Source organism: Sitophilus oryzae, unplaced genomic scaffold (assembly GCF_002938485.1).
Source record: "Sitophilus oryzae breed Bouriz unplaced genomic scaffold, Soryzae_2.0 scaffold_467_pilon_pilon, whole genome shotgun sequence".
Classification (NCBI taxonomy): Eukaryota; Metazoa; Arthropoda; class Insecta; order Coleoptera; family Curculionidae; genus Sitophilus; species Sitophilus oryzae.
In genome coordinates this window covers 1062148-1087822 of record NW_022147048.1, presented here as the reverse complement: position 1 = coordinate 1087822, position 25675 = coordinate 1062148, and the positions used below count along the sequence as shown (strand labels likewise).

At 31.0% G+C, this 25675-nt stretch overlaps 1 protein-coding gene across 1 annotated transcript in view; it reads right to left on the bottom strand.

Moving 5' to 3' along the window:
- Positions 1–25675, bottom strand: part of LOC115886104 (neurobeachin-like) — a 350537-nt gene that overhangs the window by 29724 nt on the left and 295138 nt on the right. The window contains exon 7 of the mRNA XM_030905158.1: positions 23861–23987. Within this exon, the coding sequence (XP_030761018.1) occupies positions 23861–23987 (127 nt within the window). The remainder of the gene's footprint in view (positions 1–23860; positions 23988–25675) is intronic.

Below are 25675 nucleotides of genomic sequence, written 5' to 3'. Positions count from 1 at the left end.
ATTTAAATTAAACAGTTGCATATTAATACAGTGCAACACATAGTTATATTGTCAAATTTGTTATGCGATTCCTTTTGTTGTTAATCCGAGATTACAAAACGGTAATTGTTTGAGATTTATTAATTAACGAATCTTTTAAGCAAAGAGACGAACTCTTTTCCATTAATTGGACCGAAAAGGTTGGATTAGCGAGGGTAGCACAAACGGCCCAACGAAAATTTACAATTTATTACAATTTTCAAGAGCTATTTAATCCGCCCTCCGAATAAGGCAAATATTCGCATCCCGGAATAAGCGCCACGATGGTTTTTCGAACAGTGAAATGATTTTACCGAGGATTGTTCGTGCGACGCAAAATTAAGTTTAATGTAAATTAAGTTTATAATCGTAGGAATAGGGTCGGACCTTTAGAAACTGAAACGGGGGATATAAAAGCTCGATTGCAAGTAAGATTACAGTTTTTGTCGCCCATAAGAAAAAAAATAAGAATAATGGCTGGAAGGAGTTAAAGACAAACGATCATTTCCCATTGGAATGAGTTTAGGAAAAAAAAATATAAATCCATATAAATACAAGAAACTCGGGTTAGTTACGCCATTTATAACTTGGGAATGGGTGGGCCGATTTTAATGATCTCTGATTTGTTGGATTCGTCTCCTCACAAAATAGCAGAAAACAAGTCCTTAATAAAATATCGCATGGAAAAAAATTATACTGAAAATTCCACACCTGTAATTTTTAGCCAATCAAAACGTGTTTTTTTGACAAATCACCATGGCAACGGATAAATTTTAGTGAAAATTTTTTCCTTGTGGGCACTCAACAGCGAATTATACTGGAAATTTTTTGACGTTTATAATGACAGAATATCTTTTTGAGAGTCTGTTTTTATTTGTTTACATGATAATTTTGATACATTTCAATTACAAAGCTGAGATGAAGGTTTGTAAACTGCTTCCATACGCTTGACTTCGATTTCCTAGTATTCGCGGGTGTCAACTGCTTATCTCCTGGCGAATCTTTTCTTTGCTTGCATGATCGAAGCAAAACATTTTTTTAATTCGTGCCGCTTGATAACTTCAAAACTGAAATAGTTTTTAGGTTTGGGTGTCACTTAGTTGTCATAGTAACTAAATAATCAATTCGACCAAAAATCGAAAAATACATTTAAGTTATTTGATTTTCAAACACAATTTCGTTTGGAATTTTCTTACCGAATACCACACGAGGTCAAATTATCCCGAGTCTTCGACTCGGGATAATTTTCAAAATATTCATGAGCTCGAAAAAAATTCCGGAAATAATTTGACCTCTAGTGGTATTACTAGTGATAATTAATTTTAAAAAAATAAATTATATTTGGAACTCCGCCATCTTGTGTAATTGATAACTCACGTCACCCACGCTTGTAGTTTATTTGTAATAATTGATGTCCACTGCATATCAGTGACATACTAGATATTATAAAATAGAAATTCGAGGGAAAACAGTGGAAAAATAGCATATTATTCAAATCTAGAAAGATTGAAATATACAGGGTGTCCCAATATTCCGTGGACAAAGAACCACTGCGTATTTTTGGAATCAAAATAAGTTCGTACACAATGTTTGTACACAATGTACTTCTATACAAAAGTGCTTCGTTTGTCCGTTAGAAGGTATCAAACTTTAAAAAAATAAACATTTTTTTTAGATATCTTAAGAACCGCTATTCCGATTTGAATGAAACTTTGGGTGTCAATATTTTGCTTAGTGTTTTAACATTTGACTTTCACAAAAATCAAGAAAAAGTACGGGAAGGTTGAAAACTACCCCCACCCCAACATAAATTTTAGTATAAATATGTTCAATTCAACCGAACACCATCTAGTATCTACTACAATTTTTGTTTCTTTCAACTATCCAATCGATAGGTCTCAAATATTCCAGATCAATCAGTCCCAATCATCGGTATACTCACTGCACGTCACTGTTAGTCAATGGGAAGTAGTATTTTAATAAAGCAATCGAAGCAAAAGATTAGAGTTTATTTTACAGAGTAAATATTGATTAAAGTATTAATACTACAAAACAGAATATTTTATCTTTTTTAAATGTCATAGCATTTTTTGTAACGTTTAAAACATTGTTTGTGAACAACTATATTTTTATTACTTTAATTTTTTTTTCATAATTCTTCGTTATATGATAATCACTTTTTTTTTAATTGTATAAACATTCCAAATGTTATATAATTAAATTATATAGATAATTAGAACAGCACTTATTAATCAAAACTTTCGACAGCTTCGTAGAAGTAAAATTACACATTGTTTTAATTAAAAATACTATTTTAGGAGCAGTAAATTATTGTAAAATATGGTTGCCAAAGACTGTCTCGTATTAACTATAATTCAGTATTGTTAAATGTCATCTTCAAATACTCAAACGCATAAAATTAACAAAGAAGATCAAATTAATTTAGGAGTCCTATTTCATAAGGATATCAAAATTTAATATGAAAATTCCAGTAGACTCATAACATGCAAAAATTCCTACTTATGGCGTAAGATCCTTTGCAAATACTTCACATCCTTTAATATACCCTCTTCCAACTACTCATATCTTTTTACCTATTTTAAAAATTCATAACTTGCTCGACCCTCTTTTAATAGCAGGATCTTCTGTTTCAGACGTATCAACTTTATAGCCTTTTACGATGTCCAACAGCTGTGTAAAAATACTTAGTACCAAAAATAGTTTTCATACATTAAAGTTTAAGTACACTTTAAAAATACTTCCTGGGTGATTCAGGCTTCCGAAAAAGCTCTGTATTTTGGTATGTGAATTTCATTTCAATTTTTTTACATAATATGGGGGCAATGATAACGCACATTTTGAAAATATTTTTGTCAACATACATTGTGATTGAAACATATTTTCAAACCAAAGTATGAATCAAACTTAGTGGATTTACCATTAAATTTCCATTTATTTCCAATTCTCCCATTTTTTTAAAGAAAAAAGGTATACAGGGTGTCCCCGAAATGAGTGCAAATATTTTAACAGGTAGTATAGTTCAACCTCAGAAACACGCCTATGAGGTTTTTTTGCGAAAAAAAAAATGTTGAAAATTTTATATTTTTCTTGACATTTTCCGGAAAATTTTGAAAAACTTTTGAGTGCCACTGTTCACTCTCCGGAAATTCGTTTACCGTGCATAGAGAGAATTTCGGGGAGAATGCAATGTTGCCACTTCCTACCATACCCACATTCTAAATGTTTATAAATTCACAGTAATAATTTTCATGGGCTACAACATAGTGGTAATCATAATCATAATTTTTGTCTTAAGCATAAGCACAGTCACAATCACAATTTTAATATGCGTTTATACAACATAGTCGCATAACTTGGAATGTAAATGCAGCTGATAAAGTAACCTAATTTTTTTAATTTTTTTATTTCATAATCATTTTAGAAGTGTATTTTGGTTTAAATTTTATTACTCAGGTTTTTTAAACACGAAAATTATCATAATTATTAAACATAAAAATGAAAAAAAAAATTAATGCCCCCTAACCGATTTCTGTCGTAATCACAATCAAAAAAGTTAAAATTTACGAACTTCAAGGTTATTACATTATGCTTATGATTACGATTGCGATGTATAAACGGTCGTATCTAAAATAATGGTTTTAGTAAATAAAACTTTTATGATTGTGACTAAAATTGTGATTATGATTACGATGATGTTGTATAAACCCACCGTAAGTTTCTATAGAAAAATACGAAAACTAAATTTATTCATATTAGTGGACATTGCTAATACTAATTTCAGGAAAATGCGCAATGTTTTAAGTACTTTTTACAGTTGAGTAGGCTGAAAAAATAAATTATAAGAGCTTCTTTTTTCGCCCTATTAGGATTTTTTTTCAATCGTTTCAATCAACAATTATAATCCTTAAATATTAAGTTAGAGCTTACCCTTGTGATGAAAATTGATCAGTATTTTTATCCAACATATACCATTACACATACACCCCAAATATCTAATAATCTGACCATCACACATCTATCACTTAATACGCAAAATATTATTTAAAATGTTTCACATTAAACACTAAACTCACAAATACAACAAAAAGTGTTAAAAAAGTTGCTTTAATAACTACTTAAAACCTCTACTGAACTCTCCGACAAAAGAAAATTAATGATTTTACACCAAAAGTGCCAAAACTTTACGCGATACACGCACGATACACGAATACACGTACAACATACGTTGATTTTGGTATGTTTACATTCTTTAAATGATTTTGGGAACCCCCGAAAAATCGTAAATACCGTTAAGAGCAATAGGGCCCTCTACCGCTCCCGCCTAATACGCCTTGCCTTGCGCGCCACAGTGCCGATTGTCCGTTCACAAAAAAAGCTTAATCCGATATTCTATAGATGTCGCTGGTTTATTGATTTGAGTTTAATTTTGATTAATAAATACGATGATCAGCAGAATCGACTATCAGAAATCGTTCTAATAATATCGAGCTTTTAACGCTTTAGAAAGTTATCGGAGATTGTATTTAAAATGTTCGTTAGTGCATATTTTTGTGTCGGTAATCGGTATCGGTATCGGTAAATCGCAATGGCCTATACAAATCCGAAGAAGGTGGATATGCTTCTAAACTCTACCTAAAGTGTGAATTTTGCATTCTTCCTCCTGGCAGGTGAAGGGGCTGCGTAAGCTAAAAGGCTTTATTCCGAAGAGTATTCGAATAGACAGATCACGAATGCTAGAACCATTGTGAGTACATTGAAAGTAAAAGAATTTCGGATTTCCATTGTTTTTATTTATTTTGATTAACCCAACATTTCGGTCAGAAGGATCGCTTACCGTTATCAAGTGTAAACTCTGTGAGCTGTGAGTATGGTTCAGTATTTGAGGGATTTTCGAAGTTTGGATCCTCAGGTGGTCATCAAAGTTCAAGTGTTGTTAAGAGTTGTAGTGAAGTTAAGTATAGTATTAGGGGCAGTTTTAGGACTGGTAAAATGGAAAAAAAAGAAAGCTTTGCAATTATATCGATCTTCTATTGGGATATTTTTTAATGTTTGGTAAGTTTTTTTTCTTTTAATTTAATTTGGGAAATGGGGGAAGTATGGCTACTGGCGATCATCCACTTAGTGTTATGGAATTTTGCAAGTAGTTTTTAAGACTTTCTAGTCGCGACAACAGCGGGCGGCGAATAAGGCGAGCTCCTTACCCCTTAAAACATTTGCACTCATTTCTGGGACACCCTGTATAACTAAAATTAGTATGATTTAGTAGTCTAAATATTTTAAAAAACTTGTTGCATGGTTTTTTACTTGTTTTTTTATTAATATAAATTTGAAATTTCACTCTTAATATTCATTTAATTTATGTTCTTGTCAAAACCAGCAATTTGTCACCCTGTTATACTTTGGCATATAACCTGAAATGAATTTTAAACTTTAACCAAAAACCAATACCCATTAGAATTAGTATGTAAACGAGATATATCAGACACGTATTTACAACAGCCGTCATCAGCAGAAATTATTAAAATTAGTAATTAAAATATCCGTATCCATCTGCCTCTCTATTGCAATAATTATTAATATGAAATATAATTTTCACAATATTACATTTGTAAATTAAGTACTGTTTTTCTGGAATAAATTAATTATAATAATTTAAATATACAGTATATTTAGTAATAGAAATTCCAATATAATACGCCCAAATCCTGATTTGAACATATTATATTATAATAGCATATTTTACATAAAAGAGGCAACAAACAATGTTATAATAACATAATCAAGTTACAAATTTTTCGTGTTTTATTCTAATTTCAGGGATAATTTCAACCTAGATTATTAATTTATTTGTATCAAAATACATTATTTTTATTTTGTAACATGTTTTGTTACAAATAAATTCATAATCTAGATTGAAATTACCAAATATAAGTAAAAAACTTATGAACTGGCAGTAAAGGTCTATTTAAAAATATGGCGCGAACTTTTAGTTCTGCCAGTAGCCCGCTTGGATCGCGTCGAGCGCGTGTTTCCAGGCTTTAACATAGGAGTTTTCATTTCTTTCAGTTAGTTATTCTATTCCATAGACAAACAAATAAAAAGAGACTGGCAAATTAAATGGCAAAGAGAGGGACAACGTTCCCGTAGCGCAACTCAGAACGCAAAATTTCGTTCTATTTATGTTGATCTGCGCATTGCGTCTATTGGGCCCACTATCTCATTCTAATATAACAAGAGAGAAAGAAGCAGCCATATAAAACAACATCATGTTAACATCATGACAATTCGTCATATTTGTTAATTTTTTTTGTCGATTTACCTTTCTTTCTAAACTCTCCATTTTATTGACTTATGAATATGGATAGGAAACAAATTCCTTTGTTTCCAGATAGGTATTTATATTTTGTTACTTATAATTTTAGGTTTTACTATTTGTTATTTTATTTGCTGCAGGAGCCAGTATCATCTATTTTTTTATATGTATTGGTACTCCCTTTCTCTGATAGATATGTTAAAGACACACGGTAAAATAAAAGTAAGTAGTTATATTTATCATCTTATTAAGAAGAAAGTAGAAGTAGTAGTGTCAAAAATATTTCGAACCTCCCTTAACATAACAAATTCATACAATTATTTTTTTTCATTTTTTGGGTAGGTAGTTTATAGCTGGTTTATAGTAACCAGAAACTTTATTAGATACCTATTTTACTTTTGTTTTAGGATTAAAACTGGACTTGAAAATGGTTCAGAATCATGATTCTCGTAAAGTCTTTACTTCTTTGCTTGGATAGAAAAAGACTTTACTTCTTTGCTTGGATATTCACTTTGTTATTGCAATTAGACAGTTTTTTTTCGAAAATGAGACTTTTAATGCCCTTTAAAAAAATTGGCCGATCGTTTCCTGCAACAGTCAGTTCTTCTGCATTTCAAATTGGTAGGTGGGTGGAATAAACACTGTTATTTTTTGTTATTATATTATAAAAAGTTTATTTATTTTTATGTATAAATAAATATGTTTAAGAGTACAATTTTTGCTTTTTTTATAATTTCCCTTATAATAATAGTATTCTTTCGTTCTGAAAGAAACTGCAAATTTTCACTTAAACTGATTTATTCCCTACACCACGGTTCCTTTACGTGGTATAGGGAATAAATCAGTTTAAGTGAAAATTTTCAGTTTCAGAATGAAAGAATACTACTAATAATGGTTAATTTAAATTTCCCGCCAGCCAGAATGTGCGATAATGTCTTACGATACGATTTATACCTATCTCTTTCTTTTCCATATAACGCACACATAATAAAGAAAGATAGCAATAAGGACGTGCGTCCTACCATGGTCCTGCTAATTGGTTTCAAAATTGTTATTCTGAACGGAAACGCGGTCCCACTCTTTATCATGAGATTTGTCAGTCTCTTTATTTGTTTGTCTATGTTCTATTCTTACTCGCTCTGACAAGCTCAAAACCGAAAAATGCACGTTAAGTACATTGCAGTACTTGTCTATGGCGAGAACTAGACGGTTACGCCATCTAGCGGCCCCCGTAAAAACTGCGACAACGAAAACGTTCAAAAAACGCGCTACGAAAAACTTCAGCGGCTGACTGATGTATAAATGCGTACACATTTTTTTGCAATGCTATAGGTGAGAAAAGCACAAAGTTTTAACAGCTGTACACCAGCTTGAGCGCGAATTTTCTGTTTAAAACTAGGAAGACCAAGAAGACCACCCAATAGTCGACGGGGTTCGGAGCTATACCCCATCATCGACTTTATTAATCTTCCTCGACCTGACAAGCTCAAAACAAAAAAAGTATATATAAGTATGATGGGTATGAAATGAAGATCGCTGTCATTTTATATCAAAATTTATATTAGAAATGTCATCGGTCGTCATTTCCCAGTCCACTGGACGCTGTTTTTTTTTTCGATCATACGTTACGCCATCTTTTTCCAGCGTGATTGAACTTTTATGGCGTTTAAAAAAAGTTTTTCCTCTCGTAAAGACAATTTGGGGACTTATCCAGTTCCGTTACAAAGTTGTAGAATCCGTTACAGAGGTGTGTACAATTCTAGTTATCTATTGAGACCAAAATCCTTATGAAATATTTGTTGTTTATTAAGACATATGAAAAAAGCATATTTTTTCCGTTTCTTAAGCCTTTTTTGCAATGCAAATTTTTTTATGTTTATACATATTTTTGAATATTTCAACATTCTTTTAAGTTCCGAAAGCAGATCGATCATTATTTTCAATAAAACATTCAATAGGTTTGAACAATAGATCCAAATTAATTTGCGATCGGACTTTAATAATCGACGGCTTTAGAATTATTAAAATTCATGCGTCAGAACCGATGGCGATGGCCTGTTGTAACAATGTGTAACTGAATATTAAAATATGCCACGTATTTCAATATAACCATTCTTTATTTATAACAGAAACAATTTTTCACTGTTTTATATAACCCGGACAAAAATAATTAAATAAATATTTTATTTATAATTATTCCTCAAATTACTGATTTATTACTACGAGTAACAAATAAATTAATAATTATATTCTAACAAACCTTATAAATTATTGATAAAAATATAACCTATTAAAAACCGTGGAAGACTCAAATGAGCGTCACTGAATCTATTGAGAGCTAAAATAATGTTACGTTTTTTTCTGGGTTCTGTGTGGATAATATAAAGTCTAATTTAACTAACCAAGTTCGTTAACACAAAAGAACAACACTAAATCTATTTAACACTATAATTAATAAAACTTATCTACAAACGAATTTTTATAACGCGAATGTACCTATGTTTCGTTTACTTGAACTATAGGCTTGGTCTTGGTGCATTTTCCGCTAGGTGCTACCACCATTGGAGAATATCGTAAACAATCAGTATATACAAATACACGGATATAAATCGCAAGTATATAAAAAAGTTATTATATAATTACACTAAAAGTATAGTTTGTGAAAATTTTAAAAATAAAAAAGTAAATATTTTTATATCTTCCGAAGGTCTAACTTTATTATAATGTATTATTCAAGCTAATAAAACCTTTTCGATGAGTTCAATAGTTTTACGACCGCGATTTTACTAGTGGAGACATCACTGGGGCTATTTCGGTTATAACGATTTTTATAAAGGTACACATACCTAATTATAATTGTCGAAGATGTTCATAAAAATTTAAGCACTAGTTGATTAAGACAAGTAGGATAATATTAATATTGCAAATTATAATTTATTCTCTCATAGTATATAAGCCTATTTAATTTTTTGATTATGTAATGGGCACTTTGTTTACTAGAGTAATTACTGAAAACAAATTAATTTAAAAAAACAGGTTATAAATCGAAACCAAAAAATGGCTGAAATGAATAAAGTTACAAAATGTTTTAAATTTTCAGGACATTTTTCCCAACGCTTAGCTTTGCTTTAAAATTTGTAAAATTTGACTTTTTCTAGTATAAGAAGATCAAAAAGTAACTTAGTTGTAACTTAGTTCCTTCTTGAATATTTTTTATAGGTAAGGACATATCTTTTTTTTTAAGAAAAGTTAGATATTAGAAATTTATATTGAGTTCTTATGGCAAATATATTATATAGTCTGTTAAACGAATAACTTTGAATTTGACAGTTCCCGCGGGATTTTCTACGGTTAATTTTATTGGGTTAGCAACTTGCGGCCATGCTGACGCAATGCCGTCTCTAATAGAACAGCCTCGGACCGAGATTTATGACGTCACGCTAATTAGATACTACGGATTGCTAAATATGTTGTAGAATACTAAAACACTAAAACTGTCAACACTGACTATGGCTGAAATCGTACTCCATAGTCAATGTAGATAGTTTTAGTGTTAAAAATAATAATTTTAAAAAATTTGTGGTCATCTTTTGACAAGTTTATATTAGTTTATTAATTGCAGTAAACATTATGTAGTGTGTGGTGTGAATATTTTATATGTAATTTTCTGAAGAAGAAAATCAAAAATTTTAGAATAATTTTACATATAAAATGACAGCGATCTTTATTTCATAGCCATCGCTGACGCCTTTTTTTCTATGATATAATAATAATGCCTTTATTTCCAGAAAAAAAAGTAAAATAAAATACAGTTAATTATTAATACATTAAAATAGTAAGAAATCATAGTAATTAAATAATTACACCATCAGAATATGATTTTTTATACATATAAATAATCAAAACCCAATTTTGGAGTGGAGCGAAATTCAGAAGCATAATGCTTCTGCTCTTCCATTTAACTCCTTATTGTATTATTTGCAAATATAATTTTTCGAACATTGATACTTGCACAATATACATAGAAATTTTGTGAATGCAAATATTAATACATCACCATTAGTAGATATTAAATGTTTTTGTTAAATTAGATCGATTTTCAAACCCCAAAATTTAAAATAAATTTTACATTTTACCCATTAACTTATGTACCTATTCATTATTTGTATATTGTAAAACATTTGCTGCATCTGTATGGTTCATAGTTTATTTGCCAAAGTATTTATTACTATAAATAGGTATATATATTTTATGTATTAACTGTATATTATGTATATTTTATGTAAACTATATATCATTTTTAAAATACAAACCAAAGATACGAGGAATAATTATGTTTTCCATGTATTCTACAACATATTTATTAATCCGTAGTATCTAACTAGCGTGACGTTATAAATCACGCTCCGAGGCTGTTCTATTAGAGACGGCATTAGTCTGATATTTAGAAATGTCAAAAGCTGATGACATTTTACTTTTGAGAATTGTGTTGATTTTTGCAAGAAAAGGAAGAACTGTCACTTGTTTTATTATTTTTCTTTTCTATTTCACGAAAGTAAAAAGAGTTACCTATCTGATTCGTTCAGGCACTCAATTTAAAGAATATCAGTAACTTTTTTGACAGAGGGATTATATATTTCTCATGTTGGTAAAAAATAACGGTAAAAATTCAAAGTTATTCATTTTATAGACTATATCTCTATTTTATTTTAAGTAATTTGTATACGTATGTAAGTTGGATGAACATAAAATAGTGTCATCTGGGAATCTATTTTCTGTTGATTTCTCGACACGATTTTAGGTTTTACTTGATAGTCCTCTATAATAATCGAAATTTTTATGAATCACCAGCACGTCAACGTGTATTTTTTCGTAGGATCGCCAAAGTTAAGCAGCAATATGCGTGGTTGCTATTGGAAGGGGTGGCCGCTTGAAAAAAAAACTTTTTTATTTTTAAGCTGGTTTAATTTGGTTTGGTTTGCGATACGGATTTGCGATATCGTATGCTGTTTACGCGGTATGGTTCGGCCTAAAACCGAATCGCGATCATGGACGTCGTTTACAAATATGCGTGCCGGTGAGCGCTCAGCGCCGTTTTTGCATCCGCCCGGCGCGCGGCGTCCTAACCGACAGTTGTATTAAATTCTATTGTATTTGTCGGTCTCCGACTATTTTTCCGGATCGGACTATATTTATGTGAGTTAATTTATTTATATTGCAATAGATTTCAGCTCCGACACCGGCACCCACTTTGCAGGTGTGTGTGCAAGCGCTCTAAAGGTTGTCTCCCACTAGACCGCGGCGCGACGCGGCGCGACGCGGCGCGGCGCCCTGTGGGAATTTCTTTTGTCTGCTTGCCATGTATTTAAATGGACCAACGTACATTAGAGGGCGCAGCACTGAAGCGCGCCGCGGGATTTCCGTCAAGAAGTCGGAAGACTTCTCTAACAACTTTTTTCCGTGTCCCGCATTTCGGCGCGTTGCAGTGTGCGTACTCACAACGGAAATAATTTTGCATTCGAGTCTTTTCAGTTGGCTTTTTGACTAGGAACTAGTGATACGTATCAATGGTAGAATTGTATTTTTAAAGGTAAATTAGGCAAATCAATTTTCATAAAGGAATATGATATTTTTTTTAGTCTCCCCTCACTAGAGACAGATGGACGAAATGCCTTTCTATCAAAGATTTGATATAATTGAGGGGTGTAGAGGCAAAACTGGTAATCTCCACTTTTTAACAAAAGTGCCAATCTCCAATTTTTAAATTCTAATTACCTAAATATATAAAAAAGATTAGGGTTTTTTCATCACATAACTAATATACACATCAGAATAAACAAGAATTATCAAAAGTATTAGTAATTTGTCTCTTCTGAAAAAATATGATGAGTAGAGATACTCGGTGTTTTGCTTCTAAAACCCTCAATTGAGGAGTGCGTAAAATGTTTCCTTTATATTTTGTAATACTGAAAAAAATGATTTTGTCTTTTATTAAATCTGGAAAAAGATGGTAAAATTCTCCAAACTTCTTTCTTTTTTGTTAATCGTATGAGTCCAAACTTTTCCTCACCCCCTCTTCCTCTTCCTCTGTTAGAAGAGCACAAAAAATACGCTTTCGTCCGTACTTGAACTCATTGCTTTAAAAACTAAACTACAGTAAGTAAAAAACACTTCGACTATAACTAAATAGCGTTGCCGCGTTTCAAAAGCGCGCTATAGTGGGCGCAGTCCTTTCCCAGCCGGAAAAAAATCTCTTCCCAGCGCCGCGCCGCGCCGCGTTCTAGTGGGCGACAACCTTAACTGTATTCATTCCCACGACTCGCAAACTGCCACGCCGCACACACGGCAAAATGCTATGTTTAACTTGACAAAAATCTAGATTATTTTTTTTTCGTGTGTTATCCACATATTGTTTTTTATTACATTTATAGGGCTAATTTTAAATGTTATAAAATTTTCCATTGAACTAGAGTAGTGCAAGTCTTACTGAAAATTGATGCAGTTCGCATATTTCGTGGAGCGCAAAAGAGTGTCATTTACACCCAGCACAGCCATTCGTTTTTTTTTTCTACTGTCAATAATATATGAAAAAAAACTTGTAATAAACTGAGAAATTCATAGTTTAGAATATTATATGTCTTCTTAAAACTAAAAAAATCCTTTCTTGGCATTACAGGACTGGCATAGAAATCAGTACGACTCCCTGCCAATAAACGGCTATTTCAAAAAAAAGGGAAGATTTGGGAAAGCTGATTTTTTATACCTGTATCTATTTTTGTCGAGCTAAACATAGCATTTTGCCGTGTGTGCCATTGGATGCCGGCTTAACTCGAAAAAGTACAAGTTTCATCAACGTCCGAAACTACTTCGTTCAAAAAGAAAAAGAAAAACATAGAAAAAGAAGTTAACACGAAACACGATAATTATTATAGCCGTTAAAGTAACTTTAATTAGAACATCTCTCTGATCTTGCTCCTTATAACTTAGTTGGAAAGTAGTAAAAAGAAAATTAAACTCTAATAGAATGAGACAATTGCTTTCCAACCATGACTTTTATTTTATTTATACAAATGTAGAGAGCAGATAAAAATAAGTAAAAAAAAATCATATAAATTTCCTAAAATGCTTCGTTTCGGAGATACAGGGTGTAGAAGTTTCATTTTTAAGTTGTTTTTTTCCAAGTAATTTGTGAACTATCGTTGATATTATGATGAAAGTTGGTGTCTGGGTGTTTTTTGACATGGCAAATTTGATGTCGATGTCAATATGACTCCTACCTGTAGGGCACCAAAACCTACATGTTTTTTAACTGATTAACTTTTCTTCCGTGTCTGTATAAAACTACTGAGGGAAAAATATATTGTTTTATTTATAGAAATATTTATAGATTTGAATCCGAATGTAGAGGGAGTTAAAGCCAAGACAGGCTCGTAGCACATTCCTCAAAATGAAGCCATTGCCTAACATTGAAAACTCGATATCGTGCGATCAAGTGCTACATTTATTCTGTGCTCTTATATGGAATGGAATCCTGGACCCTGAAAGTGACTACAATGAGGAAGATCGAAGCCTATGAATGAAATTCAACTGACATTTCGAGAGTTTTGGTGATACAGAAGCGATGCATCAGAAATACTTTCAAGCTTCAATATCGAGGAAATTTTTAAGAAAACATTTATTGAAAACAACATTTTAACTGTAGTGTGCCTTTACATATTGAATGCAATACTGTTTGTTCATGAGAATAAAGACCTTTTTAATCATAATAGGCTAGAGCATGATTATGATACAAGGAATAAGCTAATAGTAATGGGTGGGAGGTGTAACTTTAGTTATATTCAGAAAAATGTTAAGAACTCAATATCTCTATATAACAATCTTTCTGAAACTGTTCGCTTCCTTCCTATAAACTTATTAAAGACAGCATAGAAAGTACCTTGATAAGTAAAGCGTTCTATTCAGTGGACGATTTTTACCACGACAATGACAGGATTAATTTGTTATTAATATAAATTTGGAATTTTGTATATACCTATATATAATTTTTTTTCTCCTTTTTCTGTATTTTTTGTTTGTTAACTACTAATCATATATCATGGATATGATTATATATTTTCTTACTTCTCTGTTAATTTAATTATTTTTTATTAGTCATAGTAACAGTGAACATTTTTGACATGTTCTACACCCTTCGGGGTATTTGTATGTAACATCTGTTATTATACTTAGAACTAATAAACTATTATCTGTCTACAGGGTTGTTCACCACATACGACACGGAGTATTGTAGCCAAACGATTAGATTTTTACAAATTGTAAGTTTTGGGTTTGTTGAAGGACTATTAGAGCTACAATTTAAAAATATTTTTACAAGATACAGAGTGTCCCAAATAAATAAAAAATATCAAAGTTGTATTTTTTTAAATGGAACACCCTGTATATTATTGCATTTTTAGTTTCTACGATTAAAATAAAGGTAAATTTGATTAAGGTTTATTACACTTAAACCTTACCGTTTTTGAAATATTTTCAATTTTGCGAAATTGCAGTATAAATTTTAAGGCTTCATTTCTCCGAGGATATCAAAGTTTTTAATACTAAATATTTACTGAAGTTTATTTATCGATCAGTTATTGTGTTGCAATAATAAAAATTATACTACCTTATACAGAGTGTCTGAAATTTTATTTTAAATAATTACTAGCTTTAAACGGCAATAACTTATTTACATTAAATAGAACACCCTGTATATTTCATGAGAATCAGATGCACAATTTAATTGTCTATCAAATTGTATTATACCACTTCTTACCTATTCCTTCAAGTTTTCGTAGAAAATGCATTTTCTTATAATTTAGACCTCATTTATCAATATACCCATGGAAAATTGACATTTTAGATTGTTTTTAAAACAACAAATGTACAAAATGTACAGGCTAGTAATATTATCGTTTTTAGTAAAACGATAATATTACTAGCCCATTTGTATGCAAAAAGAAAACTATTTAAATCTTTATAAAATAGTATACCATTAATTAAATATACCCCCAGTATTTCCGCCCAAATACTAATTAACTACATACTTAATTGTGTTCGTTAATAAATTATTCTAAATAAATGTGGATTTGAATCAGAGATCAATATAATAATAAGTTATGAAAATGAACGTCTCTGTTGTTATAAATAGGCATTTGTCGAAAAATTAAATATCATTTTTAAGGTGTTACTTTTTACCACACTGTCTAATACACATACATAATTCAGCTTTTTAGTATTTGGAGCAATTATTATTAATCAACGCAAACAGTCAATTAATGTAGTTTGAATGCTGGAATCATATTAATTGGTCCTTTTTAACAAATATTTAAACAGGTTTTTTTAATGAAATAAACGAACTATATCGACAATATTAGTATCTATACTCTTTAAAAATTTGGTACATCTTTAAAAATAATCTAAAATGTCAGTATTCCATGGGTATATTGATAAATGAGTTCTAAATTACTAGAAAATGCATTTTCTACGGAAACTTGAACAGATAGGTAAAAAATGGTATAATACAATTTGATAGACAATTAAATTGTGCATCTGATTCTCATAAAATATACAGGGTGTTCCATTTAAATTAAACAAATTATTGCCGTTTAAAGCTAGTAATTATTTAAAATTAATTTTTAGACACTCTGTATAAGGTAGTAAAGTTTTTATTATTGCAACACAATAACTGATCAATAAATAAACTTCAGTAAATATTTAGTAATAAAAACTTTGATACCCTCGGAGAAATGAAGCCTTAAAATTTATACTGCAATTTCACAAAATTGAAAATATTTCAAAACGGTAAGGTTTAAGTGTAATAAACCTTAATCAAATTTACCTTTATTTTAAGCGTAGAAACTAAAAATGTAATAATATACAGGGTGTTCCGTTTAAAAAAATACAACTTTGATATTTTTTATTTATTTGGGACACTCTGTATTTTGTAAAAATATTTTTAAATTGTAGCTCTAATAGTCCTTCAACGAATCCAAAACTTACAATTTGTAAAAATCTAGTCGTTTAGCTACAATACTTCGTGTCGTATGTGGTGAACAACCCTGTATATATCTCTATATATCTATACTGCTGAAGTTTCCCGAATACAATTTGGACTACCCTGTATATTGCTATATTTAAAAAATGATAAAAAGCTTTCCGTTTTCAAATAAACATGACATAATGCTTTAAGAGTAAATTAGTAATTTCGTGAATAATTAAATGAAATTAAAAATCCATTTAAAAAAGCCATTTTGTTCAAAATCTACCTTGAAAAAGAACTTCCTTTTAATTTCCATTAAAGGCACATTTCTTACTTGATAATATAATAAATTAAAATAAATGTTCAAAAGGATCAAAAACTAAAAATACAAAAATAGCTACTGATTATAGAGAGCAATAAAATATTAATATAATAAAAGTACTTAATGTTCTAAAAAATGTCTATCTCTCTCTGAAAGATTCAGTTCTTGAAAAAAATCCTATGGGTATTTCGCCACTTCTACTGTAAGAAAATTTACAAGATAAAATAGTAAAATAAAATTACACTAAATCACCACAATACACCAAAACACTTTTACTTTTACACTGGACGCGCGTTTCGCTAACCATGTTACCATCATCAGCAGATGATTATAAACTAAAGTACAATCTACAAGTTGAGCGTTTATATACTCGCCCAGTAGGTACCGAGTGGGCGTGGCAAAATCTAGCCAACCGAGTCAGAGCCCACTGAGCGTAACAGTTAATTTCCGCCACTAGAGTAGTAGGAACAAAGAACTTGAAGGAATTGGACCGTTGACTCTGTTCATACTATCTTTACATTTATTAATTCTGATGATTTCATATGCATCTAATTGCCTGTAATTTGAGACTTGTTTAATTAATTTTAAATTATTAAGATCTATACAATGTTCTTTATCAACAATATGTTCGGCAACGCAAGCTTTATCCGGTCTACCATATCTTATCTGAGCTAAATGTTCTTTAAATCTAGTTAATATTGATCTGCTAGTTTGCCCAACATATTTCTGATTACAATCTTTACAAGAAATTTCATAAATACCTGACCTTTCCAGTGGAGGTGTTTTATCCTTTGGATTACCTAATAATTGTTGTAATTTATTATTGGCACTATACACAAGTTTGTAATTGACATTCTTAAAAATTCCTTTTAGACCGCGGGATAACTCTCTATCAAATGATATTGAAAAATATTTAGACGTATTTTTCTCCACTTGAAAAGTCGAATTTTCAGAAATCATTAACCTATACCTACGTTTTCTAATTAATTTATCAACTAGTGAAGGAGAATATCCATTACACTCAGCTACATTCCTAATGTAATCTCTTTCTATTTCATATCTTTCGTTGGAAAGTGGGAAACTAAGTAACCTATGAACTAAGAAATTTAAACTAGACATTTTATGTTCAACACTATGATGTGATTCATTAGGAATATATCTGCGTGTGGTGGTATTTTTCCTATAAATATCAAATTCCAGGCAATTATTAGTATTTCTAATAACTAATACATCTAGAAATGGTAATCTGTCGTTGTTCTCAATTTCGTGCGTAAATTTAATGGAAGGAAAACGATTATTTAACTTAGAAATAAAATTATCTATGGTGTCTGCATGTGTGTCAAAACAGCAAAAATATCATCCACATACCTAAACAATACTCTTGGAAAATACTCAAACTGATTGTTAGCCTCCACTTCAAACCTGCTCATGAATAAATTAGCCAAAAATGAAGACAATGGATTACCCATTGCTGTACCTTCCCGCTGTTCAAAAAGTTGTTATTAAATTGAAAACAATTTTGATTCATACATAACGATGTAAGCTCAATATATTCAATCATAGTTTTGTTGTCGAGACCATTTGCGTTCAGTAATTCCTTCAAGTAGCCTAAAGTATGTGGAATTGGAACACTTGGGAACAACGAAGATACATCAAAGGAGACCAAAATTTCACCTTCATGCAATGTTATATCTTTTAATTTTGTTAATGAATTTAATATTATTTTTAACTGAGAAAGAAGGTTCATGATTAGGTAAATTTTCGAACTCCCTTGATAACCATTTTGCCAAATTATAAGTCGGAGAACCTACAGCCGAAACAATTGGGCGCATAGACTTGTCCGGTTTATGAATTTTTGGCAAAGCATACAATTTTGGTAATGAGGGATTGGATACTTGCAATTTCCTCTTTAAAGAAAGATCAATAAGGGTGTTACATTCTTTTAGAGTTTTTTTAACGTCTGCTACCATCTTAGACAAAGGATTCTTTTTCCCTCAACTGTAATAAAATAGTTATTTTTTGTAAACACCCTTACGTTAATCCAACAGAGACCAACAACTTGTCAGAAGTGAATACTTTATTTTTTTTTCAACAGATACGTCAACGGTGGTCTAAAGTGGTTTTGAATCTATTTAGATATTTTAAATAGGTTTTTCTTTGTTCTTTGTGGCTTTTATGCTTCCGACGACGGGAAGAGATATACTTCCCGAAACGTTAAGCATTTTTGGTCCGTTAGGCTAATTTATTTATGTCTCTGCTCACAAGTTGGTCTCCGTTGGATCAACGCAGCAGTGTTTACAAATAATAAGTATATTATTTTGTAGATTTTCTTACAATGGAAGTGGCGAAATACCCATAGGATATTTTTGAAGAGACTATTCTCTTTTGAGACTCATTTTTTCATAGAAAGAAAATTTCTATATCACTAAAAGTTCAATTTTTTTTAATAACCATTACCATTTCCAGCTTATTCAACCATTTCCAACTATTGTCCCAAGTAGCATCTATCTGACTTCGAACTAAATCTGACCTGAAGCGACGTCAGACTTTGTGCAAATTTAGGTGGGGTGCTGGTGATACGACTGGTAACGTCGCTTTCCTATTAAAAGCGATGTCGTTGGATCCGAGTCGGTAAATCCAATGATCTGTCGACGTACAAAATAACAACGTACCATTTTTATTAATTTCCCAACGTCGTTCCAACGTTGGGTTGCACGACGTACCTATACTTGAACTAGCCCGACGTCTACCCGTTGTCCGAATAGGATACGTCTCACTGATAATCCCTAAAGTAACGTCCAATTATATTTTGTTGTATTTTATGTTCATATATTTAACCTAATTTACGGATCTCTATTTACGTCCGTAAATACAACCCATTAAGTAGCATTTGCGGCCTAATAAACATCATGAACATAACCTAATAAAAAGTTTTTGTAAACAAACTTAATTTTTTTTATTATGCCTAAAAAACACTAAAAAGGCATTTAGACATTCATCTACATTTTACAGAAAGAGGTCGAGGCTTTTGCAAAATAATAATAGTAGTAGTGATGTCTTCCCTCCACCCACGAATGCTTTTTATCCGGAAGAGATGCTGCATTACACTGGTGCATCTTAATATCATTTTTTAGCTTAGGAAACCAGCAGACCCCATCCTCCTCCCACATGTGAGGTACTGGTTCCAATTCTTTTAAATTTTGTTATACTATCTTAAAAAAGTGGCTGCCCATTGTTTCAAAGAGAAAACAAAAACTAAAATATAGTTGCACAAATCCACAAATCAGTGATACGCAAAGTGAGGTTACGTGGCGTACGTTGGAATTATATACGTCATAATACGATTGCCGGTCGTCCGGTTTGATGACTTCGGTCGTGTGAGACGACTAATGTTGGAGACCCGGTCGGAATTGGTATATTGGTAGTTCGTATTAAGTCGGACACAGAAATCCGCCATTCTTAACAGGTATCCGATTGTCAGCCATTTTAGAATCGTTTTTTGTTTTTAAAATTTATATTCACATTCCGATTTCTAGTAGAATAATATTGATAAGGTTGAGTTTGGGGGGAACCACAGTACAGTTTTATGATTAAACCAGCTAGAAAATAAAAAAAAATATTTTGCAAGTTACTTTTTCATAGATATTTTTATTTCATAAATCCACCTACTTTCGAAGGCGCTCGTTGTTTTCCGGAGTATTTTAATCAGATATATAAAAAAAGTGACTTCCGTTGACAAAACTGATGTCTGGATTAATGATTCAGAATTATTATAATATGAAATTAGGTAGGCAATTATAGTTCTATTCGAGGAGTGATTATGAATCCATTTGTAATTAGGTAGTTTGGTTGGGTTTTTATGTATTCTTGGTAGCGAATATGAAACCAAACGTAACGTAAGTGCTTAGCGACGAATTTTAAGTGACTAAAATCCAACGTAATATGACGTTGGTAATTGGTAGAATTACATTCCCTATTAGGTCAGATACCGACGTCGAGGCGACCCGAATCTGTATTCCCCATTTAGGTGCAAATAAGGGTCGTCAGGCGGTCGAACCGACGTTGGTACCCGACGTCGGGTTGATTGAACGCGACGTATACCCGACGTTAGATAACGTCCAAATGCTACTTGGGGTGAAGCCTCCCTTACATATTTATATAATCTTCTTTGTAATTGAGCCCTTAACTATCGTGGATACCATGCTGTAATTTTATTTTTGGTCCATCTGTTGTCCGTCCTCCTCGCCAGGTGTCCTGCCCATCTCTTACCTGAGTCTTCTGTCATATCCACTCTATTTTTTAAGGTCTTTCTTTGTTATTTCCAGCATTTTTCGTCTCTTCGAGCATTGCTTAACCTACAGTTTCCTTACGATGTCAGTTTTAAGGGTCCAGGTTTCGCATGTATAGGTCACGACTGGTAGTGAATGATCGAATGTCTTTTCTTTAGATCAAGTGGCATTCTATATTTGAATATGATTGGGTTTAGAAGTTCCTTTATTTTGAAGAACTTAATTCTTTTTGTGAATAATAAAATTAAAAAAATTCCGGTAAGTATACAATTAATTATGCATTTGGCTTTGTATTTTAGATGAATTTAGAAAACATAATATCAAATCTGTCTGAGGCCATGCTTTACCTAAACTTCAGAAGTGTTTTAACGAATGGGAAATTCAAACTTCAAAGGCCCCGCTTGTTCTCAACTATTCGCGGTCTGGCTGTAAACCCCCCGAGAAAATTTAAATTATTCTACTGCTTGCATCCTTCATCGACGAATGCCCTTTATACTTTTTTAGAAAATGTTTAGAAATAATGTCTATCCGGGCTTAAAATATTCAACAGGAATATAATTTGAAAAAGAGAAAGAAAACCCCGTTTTATACCAAATTGATTTTTTTTTCTTTTAAGAGAGGTTAGAAGATAATTTAAAAGAAAAGATAAGCAATAAGATAAAATATGTAAAAATATGTACCGGGTAGCCAACTAAGAATGGACGCCGGCTGTATCTCAGAAACTACTTATCGTATAACTTTGGAAAAAAAATCTAAATAGTAAATCGACCAATAGTCAAGGGCCAATTTGTCAAAATAAATATTTTTTATTTCATTTTTGGATTCTTTGACATAAAATAAGGCATTTATTATAAGGATTAAATATGTTTACACACTTTGGTTTTTGAGATATTTAAAGATATTTAAATATGCATGCTGTAATGAAAAAGATTCACACCCTGTACAGGGTGAGTCAAAGATAGAGTAAAGTCCATTATCTCATTTGTTTCGAGGTTTACAAAAAAATATTAAATAAAAAAGTTATAGAGATGGTTAAGATACACATTTTAAAATTATTATATAGTATACAGGGTGATTCAAAAAAGTGTGGCGAATATAACATATGTTTTTTTAAAAGTAACACCCTATTTTTTTATTTTTAGATTCTGCGTTAAATTCCATAACTTTTTTATGTATAATGTTATATACTTAAAATTAATAGATTTTGTTATATTTAAATTTGTTTAAACAAATGTTAGATTGCAGTGGGTTAAAAAATTGTCAATGATGGCATTGATTCTGAAGTTGGACAACTAAAATTTGGTAGGGGTATTTTATAGAGATATAGAAAAAGACCTATGTAAAGATATTTTAGTTAGATGTTACAGGGTTTGCAAAATATATTTAGGAATTTATACTACTTAAAATTAAGGCATTTAAATTTTTTTAAATGGTACACCCTTTATATTATCATCTTTTCTGATAGATTTTACCAAACTCTTCAACTTTTATTAAGAATGTCATATACTTATTTTTATTAGTTTGGGATTTATTCCATTTTTTTCTATTTTTACCCATATTTTTAATACAATTGCGCTATAACATCATAGTTGCCATGACAAAAAGTAATAATTATCACAATTTCATGTCTGTTAAGCAAGTTAAGAACAAAATTTGAATTTTAGTTTAATTTGTTGTAATAAGTATAAATGGTAGAGATAATAGTTACAGATTTTCTTGAAATGAATTAGTCAATGTGATTGATATACACGGACAAGCTTAGAAAACCACATTTTTTAGTTCAGTACTATATATTATATAGTACTTTGCTAACTACTATTAGGATAGATGTATGTATATTATCTAGAAAACATCTTCAGTGTGTAATGGGACGGTTTCGCGGCAGTAGTAATATTGGCTTTACCAAATAAATTATAAACCAGAATTACTACGAGAAAAAACTTTACTGTATGTCGAAGAAAATTCATATATCAGTAGTCTTCAGCAATTAGGTAATCTAGTATTACCCTAATCTGTGGCTATTCGCCCCGACGAAAAATCCCAAGTGTCATCTTTCATAATATAGAAATACACCAAGAAATTCACTACTGCGATTTAGTTTATTTGAGTAAAGTTAATTAATTTTAACTAATACCAGCAATTGTAACTAATTATAAAGCTACTTGTTAAAGGTAAGTAATAAATAGTTTTGTTTTGTCATGGCAACTATGATTTTATAGGGTAATTGTATTAAAAATATGGGTAAAAATAGAAAAAATTGGAATAAATCGCAAACTATTAAAAATAGAGATATGACATACTTAATAAAAGTTGAAGAGTGTTGTCAAATCTACCAGAAAAAATGATAATATATAGGGTGTCCCATTTAAAAAATTTGAGATTTTTTAATTTTAAATAGTTGAAATTCATAAATATATTTTGAACACCCTGTATCATTTAACTCAAATATCTTTACATATATCTTTTTTTTCATCTCTATAAAACTCTCCTACCAAATTTTGGTACTCCAACTTCAGAAACAATGGCACCACTGACAATTTTTTACCACACTGCAATTTAACATTTGTTTAAATAAATTGAAATATTACAAAAACTATTAATTTTAGGTATACAAAATTATATATAAAAAAGTTATGGAATTTTACGCAGAATCTAAAAATAAAATAAAAAATAAGGTGTTGCATTTAAAAAAAACATATGTTATAGCCGCCACACTTTTTTGAAGCACCTTGTATACTCTATAATAATTTTAAAATGTGTATCTTAACCATCCCTATAACTTTTATATTAAACATTTTTTTGTAAACCTTGAAAGCAATGAGATAATGGACTTTACTCTATCGTTGACTCACCCTGTACATTTATAAAAACTAACGTACCTTTCTGGGTTGGAATTCATATTTGACGCAATGCTGGAAACCTTTGCCTTTGATTTTCATTGACGTCAAAACGAGACAATTTCCGACAAAATGCGCAGTGTATCCCACGCCTTTGCTCGTTTTGAAACTAAAAAATTAAAAACGTTTCAATTAAAAACTTTTACCTTAAGTTTATAAAAGTATAATTAAATACAGAATAAAAGGACGGCGACGGAAAGCTTCTGTAATTTACGTCAGAAGAAATGATAACTTTCATTAAATTAAGCCAACTAAGTCTCCCTACAACCCCCTGGTTTATTTAAAGTAAATATTAAATTTAACCAAGTCAACTGATCAAGTCACTTGAATTCATTTCGCTGTCTAAACTCGATAAATCATATCAATTGTTGTTCAATGAGTTGATTCATGTTTCGACTACTCGTACGATTCAACTTTTGGCGTTCAAGCAGTGGTTTTAAAATGTCTTCAAATAGGTAATCAGAAAAAAAAATGCTTTGAACATTACATATTTTTGAAAAATTAGTCCAGTAAGAGAAGGTTAAAAGTACGGCCTAATTCGTCGACCGGAACTTTTCAGGCGGATTGTGTAGCTTTTACGGGAAATATTGTAATACCGTGCTCGGTCAGCTTTTGCCGAAAAAATGGCCCCAAATGGCCAAAAAAATCACTTTTTCGCAAATATCTACCAAAATATGCAATTTACAATTTTTTTCCAATAAAAAACGAAGAATTCTACGAATTTTTTTCGTAGAATTAGTGGTTTTCAAGATATTCCGCCTCGAAGATCCCTGAATCTCTCTGAGTCTCTTGACGCTCCGCATTTCATAAGCATATTATTGATATCAATGATAGGATAAATTGTTTAATAACTCGTCTAAAATTTAATATTTTTTGACGATTTAGAATTTTTTGAAAAGGTAGAATCAACATCTATCATTTGTTTGAATTTTTGGTCATATTTTATGATAATAAAAAAAAACGGACAAATAATCTTTGGACCAAAAATTTTCATATTTTTGCAAACTTATTCATACTTTCACTAATAGCTTATTTGTCAAGATTTTTTTTGTGCGGGTACCAGGTATCACAATCGTTGTCATACACAATTTTATAAGTCATGTTCCACAGCCCCTAGACCACCAAGGGCGTAGGACGTCCCTTCGATGCTGATATTCCATAACAAATGGTAAAGGTAGTCCATTATATCCGGGAAAATGGACAAAAACAATATGCACTGAAAGAGTTGCAAGATATTTCAAGTAATTTTGAACTTTTATCATTGATTTCCAACTCCTCATTGATGTTTGTTACTTATAATTTTATTATGCAATTTTCTTCTATTTACACTTTTCGGAAATCCCAAAAAAGCGGAAAAGCCACACACAAAAAGTTGTTTTTTATTTAAAATGTGATTAAACAAATACTTCAAACTTTCTTCAGTTGCTTATAGAGCCTCTAAATACAACTGTTAAAAAATCTTGACAAATAGGCTATTATTAGTGAAAATATGAATAAGTTTTTAAAAATCTCAACATTTTTGGTCGAGGAATATGTACAGGGTGGTCCGAACTGTATTCCGGAAAGTTCGGCAGTATATTCTGCAGATAAAAATAAGTAAAAAAGTTCGTATAAATGTATATTCTGAAATGCTTAGTTTCAGAGATACAGGGTGTAGAAGTTTCATTTTTATTTCGATTTTTTCTAAATAATTTCTGAAATAACGTCAATATTTGGATGAAATTTGGTGTCTGGGAGTTTTTTGATATGAGAAATTTGATTTTGATGTCAATATGACTCCTACTAGTAGAGGGCGCC